The sequence below is a fragment of the Argopecten irradians genome, chromosome 13 (genome assembly GCF_041381155.1).
Source record: "Argopecten irradians isolate NY chromosome 13, Ai_NY, whole genome shotgun sequence".
Classification (NCBI taxonomy): Eukaryota; Metazoa; Mollusca; class Bivalvia; order Pectinida; family Pectinidae; genus Argopecten; species Argopecten irradians.
In genome coordinates, this window is record NC_091146.1 from 12,183,739 (window position 1) to 12,201,269 (window position 17,531).

The window sequence follows — 17,531 nt, forward strand, 5'->3', positions numbered from 1 at the left end:
AGATAGCTTGAATTCGTAGTTTGTATTATTAGTGCTTGCAGTTGTTGCAGACGATGTGTTGAGCATGTGATGTAAAGACAAAACAATTTGTTTGGTATTGATAGTTATTAACAGGGTTATTGATGTTTTAGTGGATAAACAATGTTTTTGTATGATTCCATTATGTTGTTACATATTATCCAGCGAGTACTCTAGACATTTTAGCGAAATTATTGATCGCTTTCACGTGCTACATGTAACGTTCCAATATATGACATGATCTTTGAAACCAGTGAGTCTGCGTCTGTCTGTGTCTGATATCAGTTGTGTTTGGTTTTTTTTTTACTGTAAGTGTGTAGCGATGGACAATTGGAGGTTTCCTCAGTTCCAAGGACCTTGTTAATTTGTATATCACGTTACTTGTACTTTATATATGTGTGTGGGGATGTATTTGTAGGATCATGTGAATTATAGGAATGTATTGGGTGGAAATACTTTGTATAGATGCAACGGTTACTGTTACGTTAGGCTGGGTATTATTGATGTGAAATCTAGATTATAATGATGAAGTTAATAGACTGCTGGAATAGAATCTTGTGTATCTGGAGATGGTGAACTATTGCTGATTTTTTTTAATCTTTATTTAATATTTTTTATTAGTAAATGTCTTGTTGTACTTGCTACTTTGGAATCATGTTTTTTTATGGGGGGATTTTTGAACTAATTCAGAACGAATCAATGGGTTTGAACCTAAGTACGTCTAATGGTTTGGGTAGTTAGGCTAGACTCCTCTACTAATCAAATACTTATTTGGCGTTAGCCGAGCTGAAACACGGTGGTTATTAACAAGTTGGTGCAGCGATACAGCGCTCCTACCAACACTTCGAGCAGTTACCACCATATTTAAAAATATCAATGTTCTAATCCCCCACATTTAAAATCGTAGCGAACATTTTAGCGCGAGAGAACTCGAGTACATTTCAATTACAAACCTACTCCTGTAGCAGATTATACGAGCACTTGATATAAGTGATCTCACGTCTATTACCACCAATATAATATATGACAGCGTCCGCGCGCAGCATACTACTCGCCATTCACATTGCTATTTATGATATATCACGTCTGTTACACTATTTCCATAGTTATATATGAGATCACGTCTGTTACTACCCAATTACCTGGTTATATTATGATACTCACGTTTTTTTTTCTGTTACTCCCATTCACCTTGGTTATATATGATTATCAAGTCTGTTACTCCCATTAACTTGTTAAAATATTGATCTCACGTCTGTTACTCCCATTACCATGTTTTATGATCGATCACGTCTGTTACTCCCATTACCTGGTTATATATGATCAGCAAGTCTGTTACTGCCCATTAACCTGGTGTATATAATGATATCACGTCTGTTACTCCCATTTACCAGGGTTATATATGATCCCTCACGAGTCTGTTACTCCCATTTCCATGGTTATATATGATATCATCGTACTGTTACTCCCCTTTCGGCCTGGTTATATATGATCTCAACGTCTGTTACTCCCATTACCAATGTTTTATTATGATCTCACGTCTTGTTACTCCCATTACCAATGTTATTATATGATATCTCTCCCATTACCATGGTTACTATTTGATATCACGTCTGTTACTCCCTTTACCATGTTATATATGATATCACGTTTGTTACTCCCATTACCATGAATATATATGATACTCACGTCTGTTACTTGCCCCATTTAAACTGGTTAATATATGATCTCACGTCCTGTTACTCTCATTCCCAGCGTTATATATGATCTCACGTCTGTTACTCCCATTACTTACCCTGGTTATATATGATCTCACGTTTGTTACTCTCATTTCCATGGTTATATATGATCTCACGTCCTTTTACTCCCATTACCTGGTTATATATGATACACACGTTTGTCACTCCCATTAACCATGGTTATATATGATCTCACGTCGATGTTAGCTCCCATTGCCCATGTTATATATGATCTCACGTCCTGACTCAGATTACCAGGTTATATATGATCTCACGTCTGTTACATCCCATTGCACTGGTTATATATGATCCCACGTTTGTTACTCTAATTCCCTGGTTATATATGATCTCACGTTTGTTACTCTCTCTATACCATGTTATATATGATATCACGTCTGACTTACTCCCATTACCATGTTATATATGATCTCACGTGTGTTACTCTCATTTCCATGTTATATATGATCTCACGTCTGTTTACTCCCATTGCCATGTTATATATATAATATCACGTCTGTTACTACTCCCATTACCTGGCTATATATGATCTCACGTCTTGTTACTCTCCCATTACCATGTTATATATGATCTCACGTCTGTTACTGCCCATTGCCATGTTATTATATATAATATCACGTCTGTTACTCCCATTACCTGGCTATATATTGATCTCACGTCTGTTACTCCCATTACCATGTTATATATGATCTCAAGTCTGTTACTCTCCATTACCTGGTTATATATATGATCTCACGTCTGTTACTCCCATTACCTGGTTATATATGATATCACGTCTGGTACTCCCATTGCCTGGTTATATATGCTATCACGTCTGTTACTCCCATTACCAGGTTATATATAATATCACGTCTGTTACTCCCATTGCCTGGTTACCAATATGATATCACGTCTGTTACTCCCATTACCTGGCTATATATGATCTCACGTCTGTTACTCCCATTACCTGGTTATATATAATATCACGTCTGTTACTCCCATTACCAGGTTATATATAATATCACGTCTGTTACTCCCATTGCCTGGTTTATATATGATATCACGTCTGTTACTCCCATTACCAGGTTATATATAATATCACGTCTGTTACTCCCATTACCAGGTTATATATAATATCACGTCTGTTACTCCCATTACCTGGTTATATATAATATATCACGTCTGTTACTCCCATTGCCTGGTTATACATAATCTCACGTCTGGTACTCCCATTGCCTGGTTATATATGCTATCACGTCTGTTACTCCCATTACCAGGTTATATATATAATATCACGTCTGTTACTCCCATTGCCTGGTTATATATGATATCACGTCTGTTACTCCCATTACCAGGTTATATATAATATCACGTCTGTTACTCCCATTACCTGGTTATATATAATATCACGTCTGTTACTCCCATTGCCTGGTTATATATGATCTCACGTGTGTTTACTCCCATTGCCTGGTTATATATGATATCACGTCTGTTACTCCCATTACCAGGTTATATATATAATATCATGTCTGTTACTCCCATTACCTGGTTATATATAATATCACGTCTGTTACTCCCATTGCCTGGTTATATATAATATCACGTCTGTTACTCCCATTGCCTGGTTATATATGATCTCACGTGTGTTACTCCCATTACCAGGTTATATATAATATCACGTCTGTTACTCCCATTACCAGGTTATATATATAATATCACGTCTGTTAATCCCATTGCCTGGTTTTATATGATCTCAAGTGTGTTACTCCCATTACCATGTTATATATGATATCACGTCTGTTACTCCCATTACCATGTTATATATGATATCACGTCTGTTACTCCCATTACCTGGTTATATATGATATCACGTCTGTTACTCCCATTACCATGTTATATATGATCTCACGTCTGTTACTCCCATTACCATGTTATATATGATCTCACGTCTGTTACTCCCATTACCTGGTTATATATGATATCACGTCTGTTACTCCCATTACCTGGTTATATATGATATCACGTCTGTTACTCCCATTACCATGTTATATATGATATCACGTCTGTTACTCCCATTACCTGGTTATATATGATCTCACGTCTGTTACTCCCATTACCATGTTATATATGATCTCACGTCTGTTACTCCCATTACCTGGTTATATATGATCTCACGTCTGTTACTCCCATTACCATGTTATATATGATCTCACGTCTGTTACTCCCATTACCTGGTTATATATGATCTCACGTCTGGTACTCCCATTACCATGCCATATCTGATATCACGTCTGTTACTCCCATTACCTGGCTATATATGATCTCACATCTGTTACTCCCATTACCATGTTATATATGATCTCACGTCTGTTACCCCCATTACCTGGCTATATATGATGTCACGTCTGTTACTCCTCATTACCATGTTATATATGATCTCACGTCTGTTACTCCCATTACCTGGTTATATATGATCTCACGTCTGTTACTCCCATTACCTGGTTATATATGATATCACGTCTGTTACTCCCATTACCTGGTTATATATGATCTCACGTCTGTTACTCCCATTACCTGGTTATATATGATCTCACGTCTGTTACTCCCATTACCATGTTATATATGATTTCACGTCTGTTACTCCCATTACCTGGTTATATATGATCTCACCTCTGTTACTCCCATTACCTGGTTATATATGATCTCACGTCTGTCACCCCCATTATCATGTTATATATGATCTCACGTCTGTTACTCCCATTACCTGGTTATATATGCTATCACGTCTGTTACTCCCATTACCTGGTTATATATGATATCACGTCTGTTACTCCCATTACCTGGTTATATATGATATCACGTCTGTCACCCCCATTATCATGTTGTATATGATCTCACGTCTGTTACTCCCATTACCTGGTTATATATGATATCACGTCTGTTACTCCCATTACCTGGTTATATATGATATCACGTCTGTTACTCCCATTACCATGTTATATATGATATCACGTCTGTTACTCCCATTACCATGTTATATATGATATCACGTCTGTTACTCCCATTACCTGGTTATATATGATATCACGTCTGTTACTCCCATTACCATGTTATATATGATATCACGTCTGTTACTACCATTACCTGGTTATATATGATATCACATCTGTTACTCCCATTACCTGGTTATATATGATCTCACGTCTGTTACTCCCATTACCATGTTATATATGATATCACGTCTGTTACTCCCATTACCATGTTATATATGATATCACGTCTGTTACTCCCATTACCTGGTTATATATGATCTCACGTCTGTTACTCCCATTACCTGGTTATATATGATCTCACGTCTGTTACTCCCATTACCAGGTTTATATATGATCTCACGTGTGTTACTCTCATTTCCATGTTATATATGATCTCACGTCTGTTACTCCCATTCCTTGGTTATAAATGATCTCACGTTGTTACTCCAATTACCTGATTATATATGATCTCACGTCTGTTACTCACATTACCGGTTATATATGATCTCACGTCTGTTACTCCCATTACCTGGTTATATATGATCTCACGTCTGTTACTCCCATTACCGGGTTATATATGATCTCACGTGTGTTACTCTCATTTCCATGTTATATATGATCTCACGTCTGTTACTCCCATTGCCTGGTTATATATGATCTCACGTGTGTTACTCCCATTACCAGGTTATATATAATATCACGTCTATTACTCCCATTACCAGGTTATATATAATATCACGTCTGTTAATCCCATTGCCTGGTTTTATATGATCTCACGTCTGTTACTCCCATTGCCTGGTTATATATGATCCCACGTTTGTTACTCTAATTCCCTGGTTATATATGATCTCACGTTTGTTACTCTCTATACCATGTTATATATGATATCACGTCTGACTCCCATTACCATGTTATATATGATCTCACGTGGTGTGTTACTCTCATTTCCATGTTTATATATGATCTCACGTCTGTTACTCCCATTGCCATGTTATATATAATATCACGTCTGTTACTCCCATTACCTGGCTATATATGATCTCACGTCTGTTACTCCCATTACCATGTTATATATGATCTCACGTCTGTTACTCCCATTGCCATGTATATATATAATATCACGTCTGTTACTCCCATTACCTGGCTATATATGATCTCACGTCTGTTACTCCCATTACCACATGTTATATATGATATTATGTCTGTTACTCTCATTACCATGTTATATATGCTATCACGTCTGTTACTCCCATTACCTGGTTATATATGATATCACGTCTGTTAGTCCCATTACCATGTTATATATGATATCACGTCTGTTACTCCCATTACCTGGTTATATATGATATCACGTCTGTTACTCCCATTACCATGTTATATATGATATCACGTCTGTTACTCCCATTACCTGGTTATATATGATATCACGTCTGTTACTCCCATTACCTGGTTATATATGATCTCACGTCTGTTACTCCCATTACCATGTTATATATGATATCACGTCTGTTACTCCCATTACCATGTTATATATGATATCACATCTGTTACTCCCACTACCTGGTTATATATGATCTCACGTCTGTTACTCCCATTACCTGGTTATATATGATCTCACGTCTGTTACTCCCATTAACAGGTTATATATGATCTCACGTGTGTTACTCTCATTTCCATGTTATATATGATCTCACGTCTGTTACTCCCATTCCTTGGTTATAAATGATCTCACGTTGTTACTCCAATTACCTGATTATATATGATTCTCACGTCTGTTACTCACATTACCGGTTATATATGATCTCACGTCTGTTACTCCCATTACCTGGTTATATATGATCTCACACGTCTGTTACTCCCATTACCGGGTTATATATGATCTCACGTGTGTTACTCTCATTTCCATGTTATATATGATCTCACGTCTGTTACTCCCATTACCAGGTTATATATAATATCACGTCTGTTACTCCCATTACCAGGTTATATATAATATCACGTCTGTTACTCCCATTACCTGGTTATATATAATATCACGTCTGTTACTTTCCCATTGCCTGGTTTTACATAATCTCACGTCTGGTACTCCCATTGCCTGGTTATATATGCTATCACGTCTGTTACTCCCATTACCAGGTTATATATAATATCACGTCTGTTACTCCCATTGCCTGGTTATATATGATATCAACGTCTGTTACTCCCATTACCAGGTTATATATTAATATCACGTCTGTTATCATCCCATTACCTGGTTATATATAATATCACGTCTGTTACTCCCATTGCCTGGTTATATATGATCTCACGTGTGTTACTCCCATTGCCTGGTTATATATGATATCACGTCTGTTACTCTCCCATTACCAGGTTATATATAATATCATGTCTGTTACTCCCATTACCCTGGTTATATATAATATCACGTCTGTTACTCCCATTGCCTGGTTATATATAATATCACGTCTGTTACTCCCATTGCCTGGTTATATATGATCTCACGTGTGTTACTCCCATTACCAGGTTTATATATAATAATCACGTCTATTACTCCATTACCAGGTTATATATAATATCACGTCTGTTAATCCCATTGCCTGGTTTTAATATGATCTCAAGTGTGTTACTCCCATTACCAGGTTATATATAATATCACGTCTGTTACTCCCATTACCATGTTATATATGATAATCACGTCTGTTACTCCCATTACCAGGTTATATATGATGTCACGTCTGTTACTCCCCATTACCATGCATGTTATATTATGATCTCACTTCTGTTACTCCCATTACCATGTTATTATGATCTCACGTCTGTTACTCCCATTGCCTGGTTATATATGATATCAACGTCTGTTACTCCCATTACCTGGTTTATATATGATCTCACGTCTGTTACTTTCCCATTACCATGTTATATATGATTTTCAAGTCTGTTACTCCCATTACCTGGCTATATATGATCTCACGTATGTTACTCACATTACCATGTTATATATGATCTCAAGTCTGTTACTCCCATTACCTGGTTATATATGATATCACACGTATGTTACTCCCATAACCATGTTAATATATGATCTCACGTCTGTTACTCCCCATTACCATGTATTATATATGATATCACGTCTGTTACTCCCATTACCTGGTTATATATGATATCACGTCCCGGTACTCCCATTACCATGCCATATTGATATCACGTCTGTTACTCCCATTACCTGGCTATATATGATCTCACGTCTGTTAATCCCATTACCATGTGTATATATGATCTCACGTCTGTTACCCCCATTACCTGGCAATATATGATCTCACGTCTGTTACTCCCATTACCATGTTATATATGATCTCACGTCTGTTTACTCCCATTACTGGTATATATGAATGATCACATGCTCGTCTGTTACTCCCATTTCCTGGTTATATATGATCTCATGTCTGACTCCCATTACCTGGTTATATATGATCTCACGTCTGTTACTGCCCATTACCATGTTATATATGATTTCACGTCTGTTTACCAACTCCATTACCTGGTTAAATATATGATCTCACGTCTGTTACTTCCCATTACCATGTTATATATGATTTCACGTCTGTTACTCCCATTACCTGGTTATATATGATCTCACCTCTGTTACTCCCATTACCTGGTTATATATGATCTCACGTCTGTCACCCCCATTATCATGTTATATATGATCTCACGTCTGTTACTCCCATTACCTGGTTATATATGATCTCACGTCTGTTACTCCCATTACCAGGTTATATATAATATCACGTCTGTTACTCCCATTACCTGGTTATATATGATAATCACGTCTGTTACTCCCATTACCTGGTTATATATGATATCTACGTCTGTCACCCCCATTATCATGTTATATATGATCTCACGTCTGTTACTCACCCATTACCTGGGTTTATTATATGCTATCACGTCTGTCACCCCCCATTATCATGTTATATATGAATCTCACGTCTGTTACTACTCTCCCATTACCTGGTTATATATGATCTCACGTCTGTCACCCCATTATCATGTTATATATGATCTCACGTCTGTTACTCCCATTACCTGGTTATATATGCTATCAACGTCTGTTACTCCCATTACACCTGGTTATATATGATATCACGTCTGTTACTCCCATTACCATGTTTTATATATGATATCATGTCTGTTACTCTCATTACCCATGTTATATATGCTATCACGTCTGTTGCTCCCATTACCTGGTTTTCATATGAGTATCACACTGTTACATCCCATTACCATGATTATATATGATATCAAACGTCTGTTACTGCACCATTACCTGGTTATATATGATATCACGTCTGTTACTCCCATTACCATGTTATATATGATATCACGTCAGTTTACCTACTCCCATTACCTGGTTATATATGATATCAGTCTGTCACCCCCACTTATCATGTTATATATGATCTCACGACAGAATAAGGGGAACTCCCATTACCAGTTTTATATATGATGCATCACGTCGGTTTGTCTACTCACCTACTACCTGGTTAATATATGAATCTCACCGTCTGTCCACCCCCATTATCATGTTATATATGATCTCACGTCTGTACTTTACTCCCATTACCTGTGTTTATATACTATCACACACGAACATTCACCTTGCTGTTGTATACCAGCTCCAGAAACACAATTACACAATTAACCACTACTTAACTTATTACAAACAACTAACCCACCATACTCTCCTAATTCCAAACTTCTCAAACACCTGGAAAACACATCCATCACTCCATAGACATACCCCTATTAGCCCATAACTCCCAAGATAACACACATCACTCACTACTTTAACTTAAATGTAGCTCTAATCCTATACATGGTCTAATCACGCCAATTACCAGCATGATCTATAAAGCTATCATCTGTCCTGTTAAGACTCCATACCAGCCACTCTCCGCCCCAATAAACGAAATTTAAAATAATCAACCCTTACACTAAACATAAAACCACACCGTTAGGTAAGCATTTGAAATATGCTCTGGTTCCATTACCCCTTAGTATATCTTAAGAATCTCACTGGGTCTGGACAACCCCCATTAATCCATTTATTTATGAACTCGTACATCCATGTTACAGTTACAGTGTTTACATCACCCATACCCATGAAAATAAAAGAATGCTCTACGACTGATTAACACAAACTCCAAGGTGAAGCATTTCCCATAGACTCAAGTTAACTCTAAAAGCTTCACTACTTTCTATATCCACCATCTAAGCAACCAGTGACCCCAAAGCCCACATTTAAAACACATCACACCTGCCTATTCATAAACAGCCATAAAGTCCCCAAACCCTCAGTAACCACACATCAACACCATTATCATAACCAAGAGTACACCCAGAACCCGAAATAACACACATCACTCTTATGCTATCACTTCATAACTCACACTGCACCCAAACCTTGGATAAAAAAGAAGAACTTACGACAGATCCCACTTGACATGACATCCACAATTACCATATTATATAAGATATCACGTCTCGTACTTACACAATGACCCTGGTTATAAAATCGAATATCACGTCTGTTACTCCCCATTACAATGTAATATAATGATATCACGTCTGTTAACGACCATTAACCAGTTATAATATGATATCACGTCTGTCACCACCATTATCATTGTTATATATGATCACACGACTTATTACTTCAACACACCCATTAACCATGATATATATGAATCTCACACGATCTGTCTAATCCCATTACCACCATGTATAATATGGATCATCACGTTCTGTTACTGACTCCCCATTTCCATGTTATTAATATGATCTCACGACTATTACTTCCCATTACCCATGATTATATAAGATCTCACGTCTGTATACTTCCTCCCATTACCAGGTAATATATGATGCTCACGTCTATTACTCCCATTACCATGTTAAATATGTATCTCCACGGTCTGTTACAACCCCATTAACCATGTTTATATATGTATCTCACGTCTGAAACTCCCATTACCATGTTATATATGATCTCAAAGTCTGTTACTCCCATTACCTTGCTATATATGATCTCACGGTCTGTTAATACCATTACCTGGTAATATACTGTCACTCACGTCTGTTTACTCCCATAACCATAAGGTTAATATATGCAATCAACAGTCTGATACTCTCCCATTAACCCATGTTATAAGATTAAATTCTGTCTGTTTACTCCTATTTACCTGGTATGTATTATGATGCTTCAAGTTGAACAAATGTCAATGATTATGACTATTTTTCAATTTTTTAGTTGAAATTCCGAGATGTGCAGCATTCATAGATGACGTCATAACCTGGAAGGTCATAAGGGTGAACAAAATAAAATATTGGTTCGGGATCATTTATTTTTTTTTTTTTTTTTTTGGGGAGGGTGGGGTTGTGCAAGTGTGGGACCCAACTAAGCCCATGGCCGATAAAGTAATATTATTATTGATATAGTCTGGGACCAAATGGACTAATGTGAATCTTTGTTCAAATTCTGAAGAAAAATGTCAATTATATCTGCAAGGCACATGTCATCGTGTTGGGTCGTAGTACCTTCATGACAAAAAGTAAACGAAGATTTTTGTCGGCTTAAAGCCAATCAAATCAACCAATGGACACGTATGCACAATTGGTAACGTAATGTTTACAATAATGGCGGATACGTGGCTTGAATACTTATGACTATCACAATATCCTTTGGCTCCAACCTCCCCTATCTGTGGTGGTAGATGTATTCTACTTTAATGGCTTGACTTTTGATTTATACTCATTGACAAATTATTATATTGAGGTTTTCCTAATTCCTGAATGGCACCTCACAATGACCTTCACTCAACGACCAGATAAAGAGCGTCATCGATGGTAAGAAATAACGATTAAGGGACATTTTTGGTTATCATTGTTCCTATCCTTTAGCCACACAAAAATATGTCATATGAAAACACCTGATTAAAATACACATCAATATCAATAAAATCAGTTATAACGAGCTTTTTCCTGCAACGAAAAATAAGACCCCTTACTACACCACTGTACTAAATATTAACACATTTATTGCATTTTTTTCGCAATGAAAATATAAGCTTATACGGTAAACATAACAGCGACATACTTCACTCCACTTTGTGTACGAATATGACGTCATATCTTTTGTGTAAAAAAAGACGTTATGCAAATCGAATTGTTGAATAAAAAATAAATCTCTCCATTCTGAAATAATGACAAAAAAATTCTGACGGCTTCGAATGCCCTTTGCTATTGATGCGACATCAATTCTAGCTAACATATCTGTACATTATTTTGAGTTATATCAATGTCAGGTAGTTTTATTCCAAACTCACCTTGTTTATTTGCGATGAGTTCCTTTACAGCATCATCATCATCATCATAATAATAATAATCATCATCATCATCATAATCCGAGTCCAGCTGCGAATGTATATGCAAGTTTCAGAAAGGTTTGTATTAGATGCGCAAAATTAATTAACTGCGAAATAGTGGAATATGATATCGGGCTCATTTACACTTAATGAATTAAATTTTATATATATTCATATTCAGTTTATTGGAATAAGGCTTATGGAAGTTATATAACCTTAATAGGTATCAGATAGTTATTTAAAAATAGGAAATGAACATCTCATTAAAGATTATGAAATATTGTTAATATGAAATCGATTCAAACATACTGATAACAAAAATTGAGCATATATCAATATATACTTCCGTGTTGGAAGCTTTTCTTCATTTTCCTACCATGACCATTGTGCCATAAAATTGAATTATACATTTGGGTTCTCTTCCAATTCTGTTAAACATAAAGTGATAAACGATTTTAAATATGATTTCAAATGATAGTTTGATATCATTGTTACCAAACATGGCATACCAATTCATTGATTTTTTTTTTACATTTTGCATAAAATAATAAATCATAATCATCAAGAATAATAATTGTTTTTTATCTACCTGTTTGGGGTCTGCTCCTCGTACTAGGAGAAGCGATACCATATCTCCCTGCCTCTCGTCTGCAGCGAATCGCAATGCTTTGGACTGTAAGGCAAATCAATTGACAGTGAAATGATATAAATAAATAGTATAAATACTATTTAAAGTATTCGTTATGTAAGAAGAAAATATATGACGTTACATAAACGTTCCCAGATAGCATTGTTCTCAGATTTATAGAATACTGGCTTATAATCGTTTTGCAAAATGGGTGACATATATATACTAAATCCCAAATCTGATTTTACACAGGAATTTAGTATACATGTATTTAGACTCTCATATCTTTCAGAAATATACGGGGTAATCCGGAAATACCGCCCTTGGTAATTAATGTAACAGATACTATTTCAAAGGGAATACATTGATGGAATCGCCTCGTCTTTTGGCATAAATATACAGTGGACCCTCGATAATCATGACACCTTCGTTTACAGCCTAAACTGTCTGGATTACGAATTTCCCGGAATGCCGAATTTCGTGTTCTTAATCAAATACATGATTGTCATGTATGAGTTACTCCCCTTGAACTTGTAATATCATCTATCAACAAATTTCATTTATTAACTGGCCTTCTTGGTGATTATATATACCACTAGAAACTTCATCCAATGGTTTCTATATATAAATTGTGACAAAATTGGGGGTAATAATTAAATATTTGTTTTTACTACAAACGTATGTTCTTAGTTCGTGATAACGTATTAAGGATGACATTGGCCTCAAGTCTTAAAATGAAGAGTGTCAATCTGGGCCCTCTAGTGGTCATGACCGATAAGTATTATTTTTGTTTACAGATTCATATATGTTAGGTCATAATGATATGGCTTATCAAAGGCAAAAAAAATATCCATCGCTGAATAATAGTAATATTTGATCCAGTTTTTTCTTATCTGGACTAAACAGAAAATTGACCCGCCTGTTTAACACCTCCCCCCTCACTCGCAAGGAATCCGACCTGACCTTAACCATATGCCATCGCATGATGCCCTAACCTCCGGGTATCTGTAAATAAAATATAATGCTTATCGGTTATGGCCACCATATGATCCAAATCGACACTCCTCATTTGACTGACCTTTTTTATAATGGATCTTTTTCGGAGAAAAAATGCCCATAATCACATCATATCCTTTTTTACAATATTGTAGTAGCTCCATACAACTACTCTCTAAGATGATATACCTCTATTCTCTCATACCTACACGTGTAATACTGGCTGGTCGCGGGCAATATATTCATGTCGCCTGAGGCTGTATTGCATATAGCTACCCATGCAATACAGCCTCCTGACGGCACAGCCTCAACAGAATTACTATTTTATCGGTACAATTTTAACATTTTTTTTCAGAAACTAGGCTTGGTTAACTTGAACAGAAACAAACAACATATTTGCGTTGAAAATACCACGCAATTTCCATGTATTTAGAACTGATTTGCAGTAGCTCTTTTGGATTTATTTAAAAATGGCGGGGAGTCAAAGAAGTGAAATTCCACACAAAACGTAGAGGAACCATAGAAAAGTACTCTTTAATGTGTGGATATGAAGGATAGGGATATTGTACCCGAGGGTCATCAAAATGTTGTAAAACCCTCGACAAGCCTCAAATAACCCTATCTTTCATACCCACATATGAAAGAGTCTTATAATATAAATGGTCATGTTGTTATATATCACACTAAATACATGCAGTTGTTAGATAAGGGAGATAACTCCTATAGCTATATTATCAATACATCCTAGGTCATATCATTGATTAATGTTATAGAACTTTCTATAATAATATCATGTATAAACATACATGTTTGTAAACATGTTGATTATAAGTAGGGATCTAGAATGAGCTATTTCCAAAAAGTTCCTAGTGTTTATTTGTTTACTGTTTGTAGTTAGATATTTCTAGAATATTATCATGTGGGAAATATACATGTTTGTAAACATGTTGATTATAAGTAGGGATCTTGAATGGTCTATTTCTAGAAAGTTCTGTGTGTTTATTTGTTTACTGTTTCAGTTAGATATTTCTAGAAGTAGAGTATTCTCCAACATTCTTGAATTAGGGTTTAGCTATATGTACTGCAGCTCACCAAGGCTTATCAGAACTGTAATGAGACCTGTAATTAGACATATCAAAAATTGTACAGCGCCATATTATATTCTATTGGGAGAGCTGTTGTGACTTTCTCTATGGAGTGTTACAACTCATTGTGTAGATTTATTCATATTGCCTGGAACTTTACAAAATATCTGTGGACATTGATTTTCCTCGTGTTCCTTGTGGACATTGTTAATTAGAAACCTGGAAGGTTACGGATTATATCAGGACATTCACATACAGATAAGTAACATTTTAAATTATCGTATTACTCTTGTACCACCACCAAATACTTTAGATATTGTAAATCATGTCTGTATAATATTGTATATATAATTAAATTGTGTTTTGAATTTAGCTGCTGGTTTCTCATTTCTGTTATTCAGGGTTATAACAATGTTGACAAATAACTACTTACTAGTCGGATACCAGTTATTTGACTATTCATCGCGATGTTAAGTATAAAACGTAATAATTAAAGAGTCTCGGAAAACCATATAACTTTGAATGATATCTTGGCATCATTTCTTAGACGAACCAATCAAGTAGAAAATAAACTCAGTAACTGCTTTAGTTTTACTAACTTACCAATTGGACGTCGGCCCCATTGTCAAGAAGTAGCCTCAGTATTTCGATGTTATGGCTGTTTACTGCTGCTTTCAGGGGGTAACCCTAGAAAACGGGAATTGCAAAACAACGATTACAACGGCAATGTAAAGGTTACACTAGCTAGGGCTGCAATATAAAATTCCCAGTTTTATGAAGTAAAACGAAAAAAAAAAATACAACATAACAGTTTTTCTGCCACGGATATCGTTGAAAACCATACGTACATTCTGATGTAAACAAACATGCTTGAAGAGTCGTCAATATGCGATAAATATGATGAAATCAGTTTTTTTCAGCTCTTATAGCTAACCAAAAAAGAAAACATCAAAATGGTATTGATTAATATTTTATTCGTATCCCTATGTAACTTTAGTAGACTCTTACATCTGTACGAGTCCTTTATGACCTACAGTGGTGAAGGGTCAAGTCAGACAATTTAAAAATAAGAAGAATACTTTATACTGTTATGTATGACACTAAATACATGTAGTTATGAGATAAGGGAGATAACTCCTATAGCTTTTTTTATCAATACATCCTATAAAGGTCATATCATTAGTCTAGGTTATAGAACTTTCTAGAATATAATCATGTATAAACAAATATGTTTGTAAACATGTTGATTTTAAGTAGAGATCTAGAATGATCTATTTACAGAAAGTTATGTGTGTTTATTTGTTTACTGCTTTTAGTTAGATATTTCTAGAAGTAGAAGGTTCTCCAATATTCTTGAATTAGGGTTAAGCTATATATATACTCCAGCTGCCCAAGGCTAATCAGAACTGTAATGAGACCTGTAATAAGACATATCAAGAATTGTACAGCGCCATATAAGATTCTATTGGGAGAGCTATTGTGACTTTATCTGTGGATTATTACAACACTTTGTGTGGATTTATTCATATTGCCTGGAACTTTACAAATCATCGGGGGACATTCAATTTCCTTGTGGATTTGTGATTATTGTTAATTTGAAACCTGGAAGGATCAAGGATTATACCAGGACATTCGCATACAGATAAGTAACACTTTAAATCATCGTACTACTCTTGTACCACCACCAATTACTTTAGACATTGTAAACCATCTCTGTATAATATTGTATATATAATTAAATTGTGTTTTGAATTTAGCTGCTGGTTTCTCCTTTCTGTTATTCGTTAATGTAACAGAAATTGGGGGCTCGTCCGGGATCGATATTCAATTTGTGAAATCTAACTTTGAAAAATTTAATTAAGAAATTTTCAAAATTTGTGTACAAACTTTGAGTTTACATTTGAAACCAACAGCTAGATAAATATGACTACTATGCAGGTAGAACAGTTTGTTAAAGCGCCATCCCTGGAAGTTCTTTTGCAAGTTTATAAGAAGGATTTACTGTTATTGAGTAAACATTTAGGCCTTACTATCAAAACTAATTTGAGGAAAGCTGAAATTAGTAATTATAAGATATTTTGTTGACAATGGCAAATTTGACTCTAGTGCATTAGATAGTATAGAGGAAACAGTCAGTTCAGAAATTCAAATTAGACAAATGGAACTTGAACATGAAATGAAACTAAGACAAATGGAAATAGATAAAGAGAAAGAAATGAGAGAAAGAGAAATAGAAAAGGAGTTAAGAGAAAAAGAAATAGACAAAGAAAGAGAGTTAAGAGAAAAAGAAATAGACAAAGAAAGAGAGTTAAGAGAAAAAGAAATTGAGAAAGAATTAAAAGAAAAAGAGAGAGATCAGATGTTAGAGCTAGAGAAGCAAAAAATTCAAGCTGAAACAGAACTTAGAATGAAAGAATTAGAACTAGCTTCTCAAGACGGTTCAAGTAATCTAACTTTTAGGGGTTTACAAGGAAACAGAGGTTTTGATGTCAGTAGAAATATTAGGTTAGTTCCTCCTTTTCAAGAGAAAGAAGTTGACAAGTATTTTCTGCATTTTGAGAAAATAGCTGATAGTATGAAATGGCCTGAAGATAAGCTTACAATGCTTCTTC

General features: G+C 35.4%; 1 protein-coding gene across 1 annotated transcript in view; it reads right to left on the minus strand.

The window, feature by feature from the left end:
• LOC138305606 (ankyrin repeat domain-containing protein 50-like) overlaps positions 1–17,531 on the minus strand; it is a 477,373-nt gene that overhangs the window by 1,994 nt on the left and 457,848 nt on the right. The window contains exons 9-11 of the mRNA XM_069245907.1: positions 15,523–15,606; positions 12,800–12,883; positions 12,172–12,259 (exon numbers count right to left, since the gene is read on the minus strand). Of these exons, the coding sequence (XP_069102008.1) occupies positions 12,172–12,259; positions 12,800–12,883; positions 15,523–15,606 (256 nt within the window). The remainder of the gene's footprint in view (positions 1–12,171; positions 12,260–12,799; positions 12,884–15,522; positions 15,607–17,531) is intronic.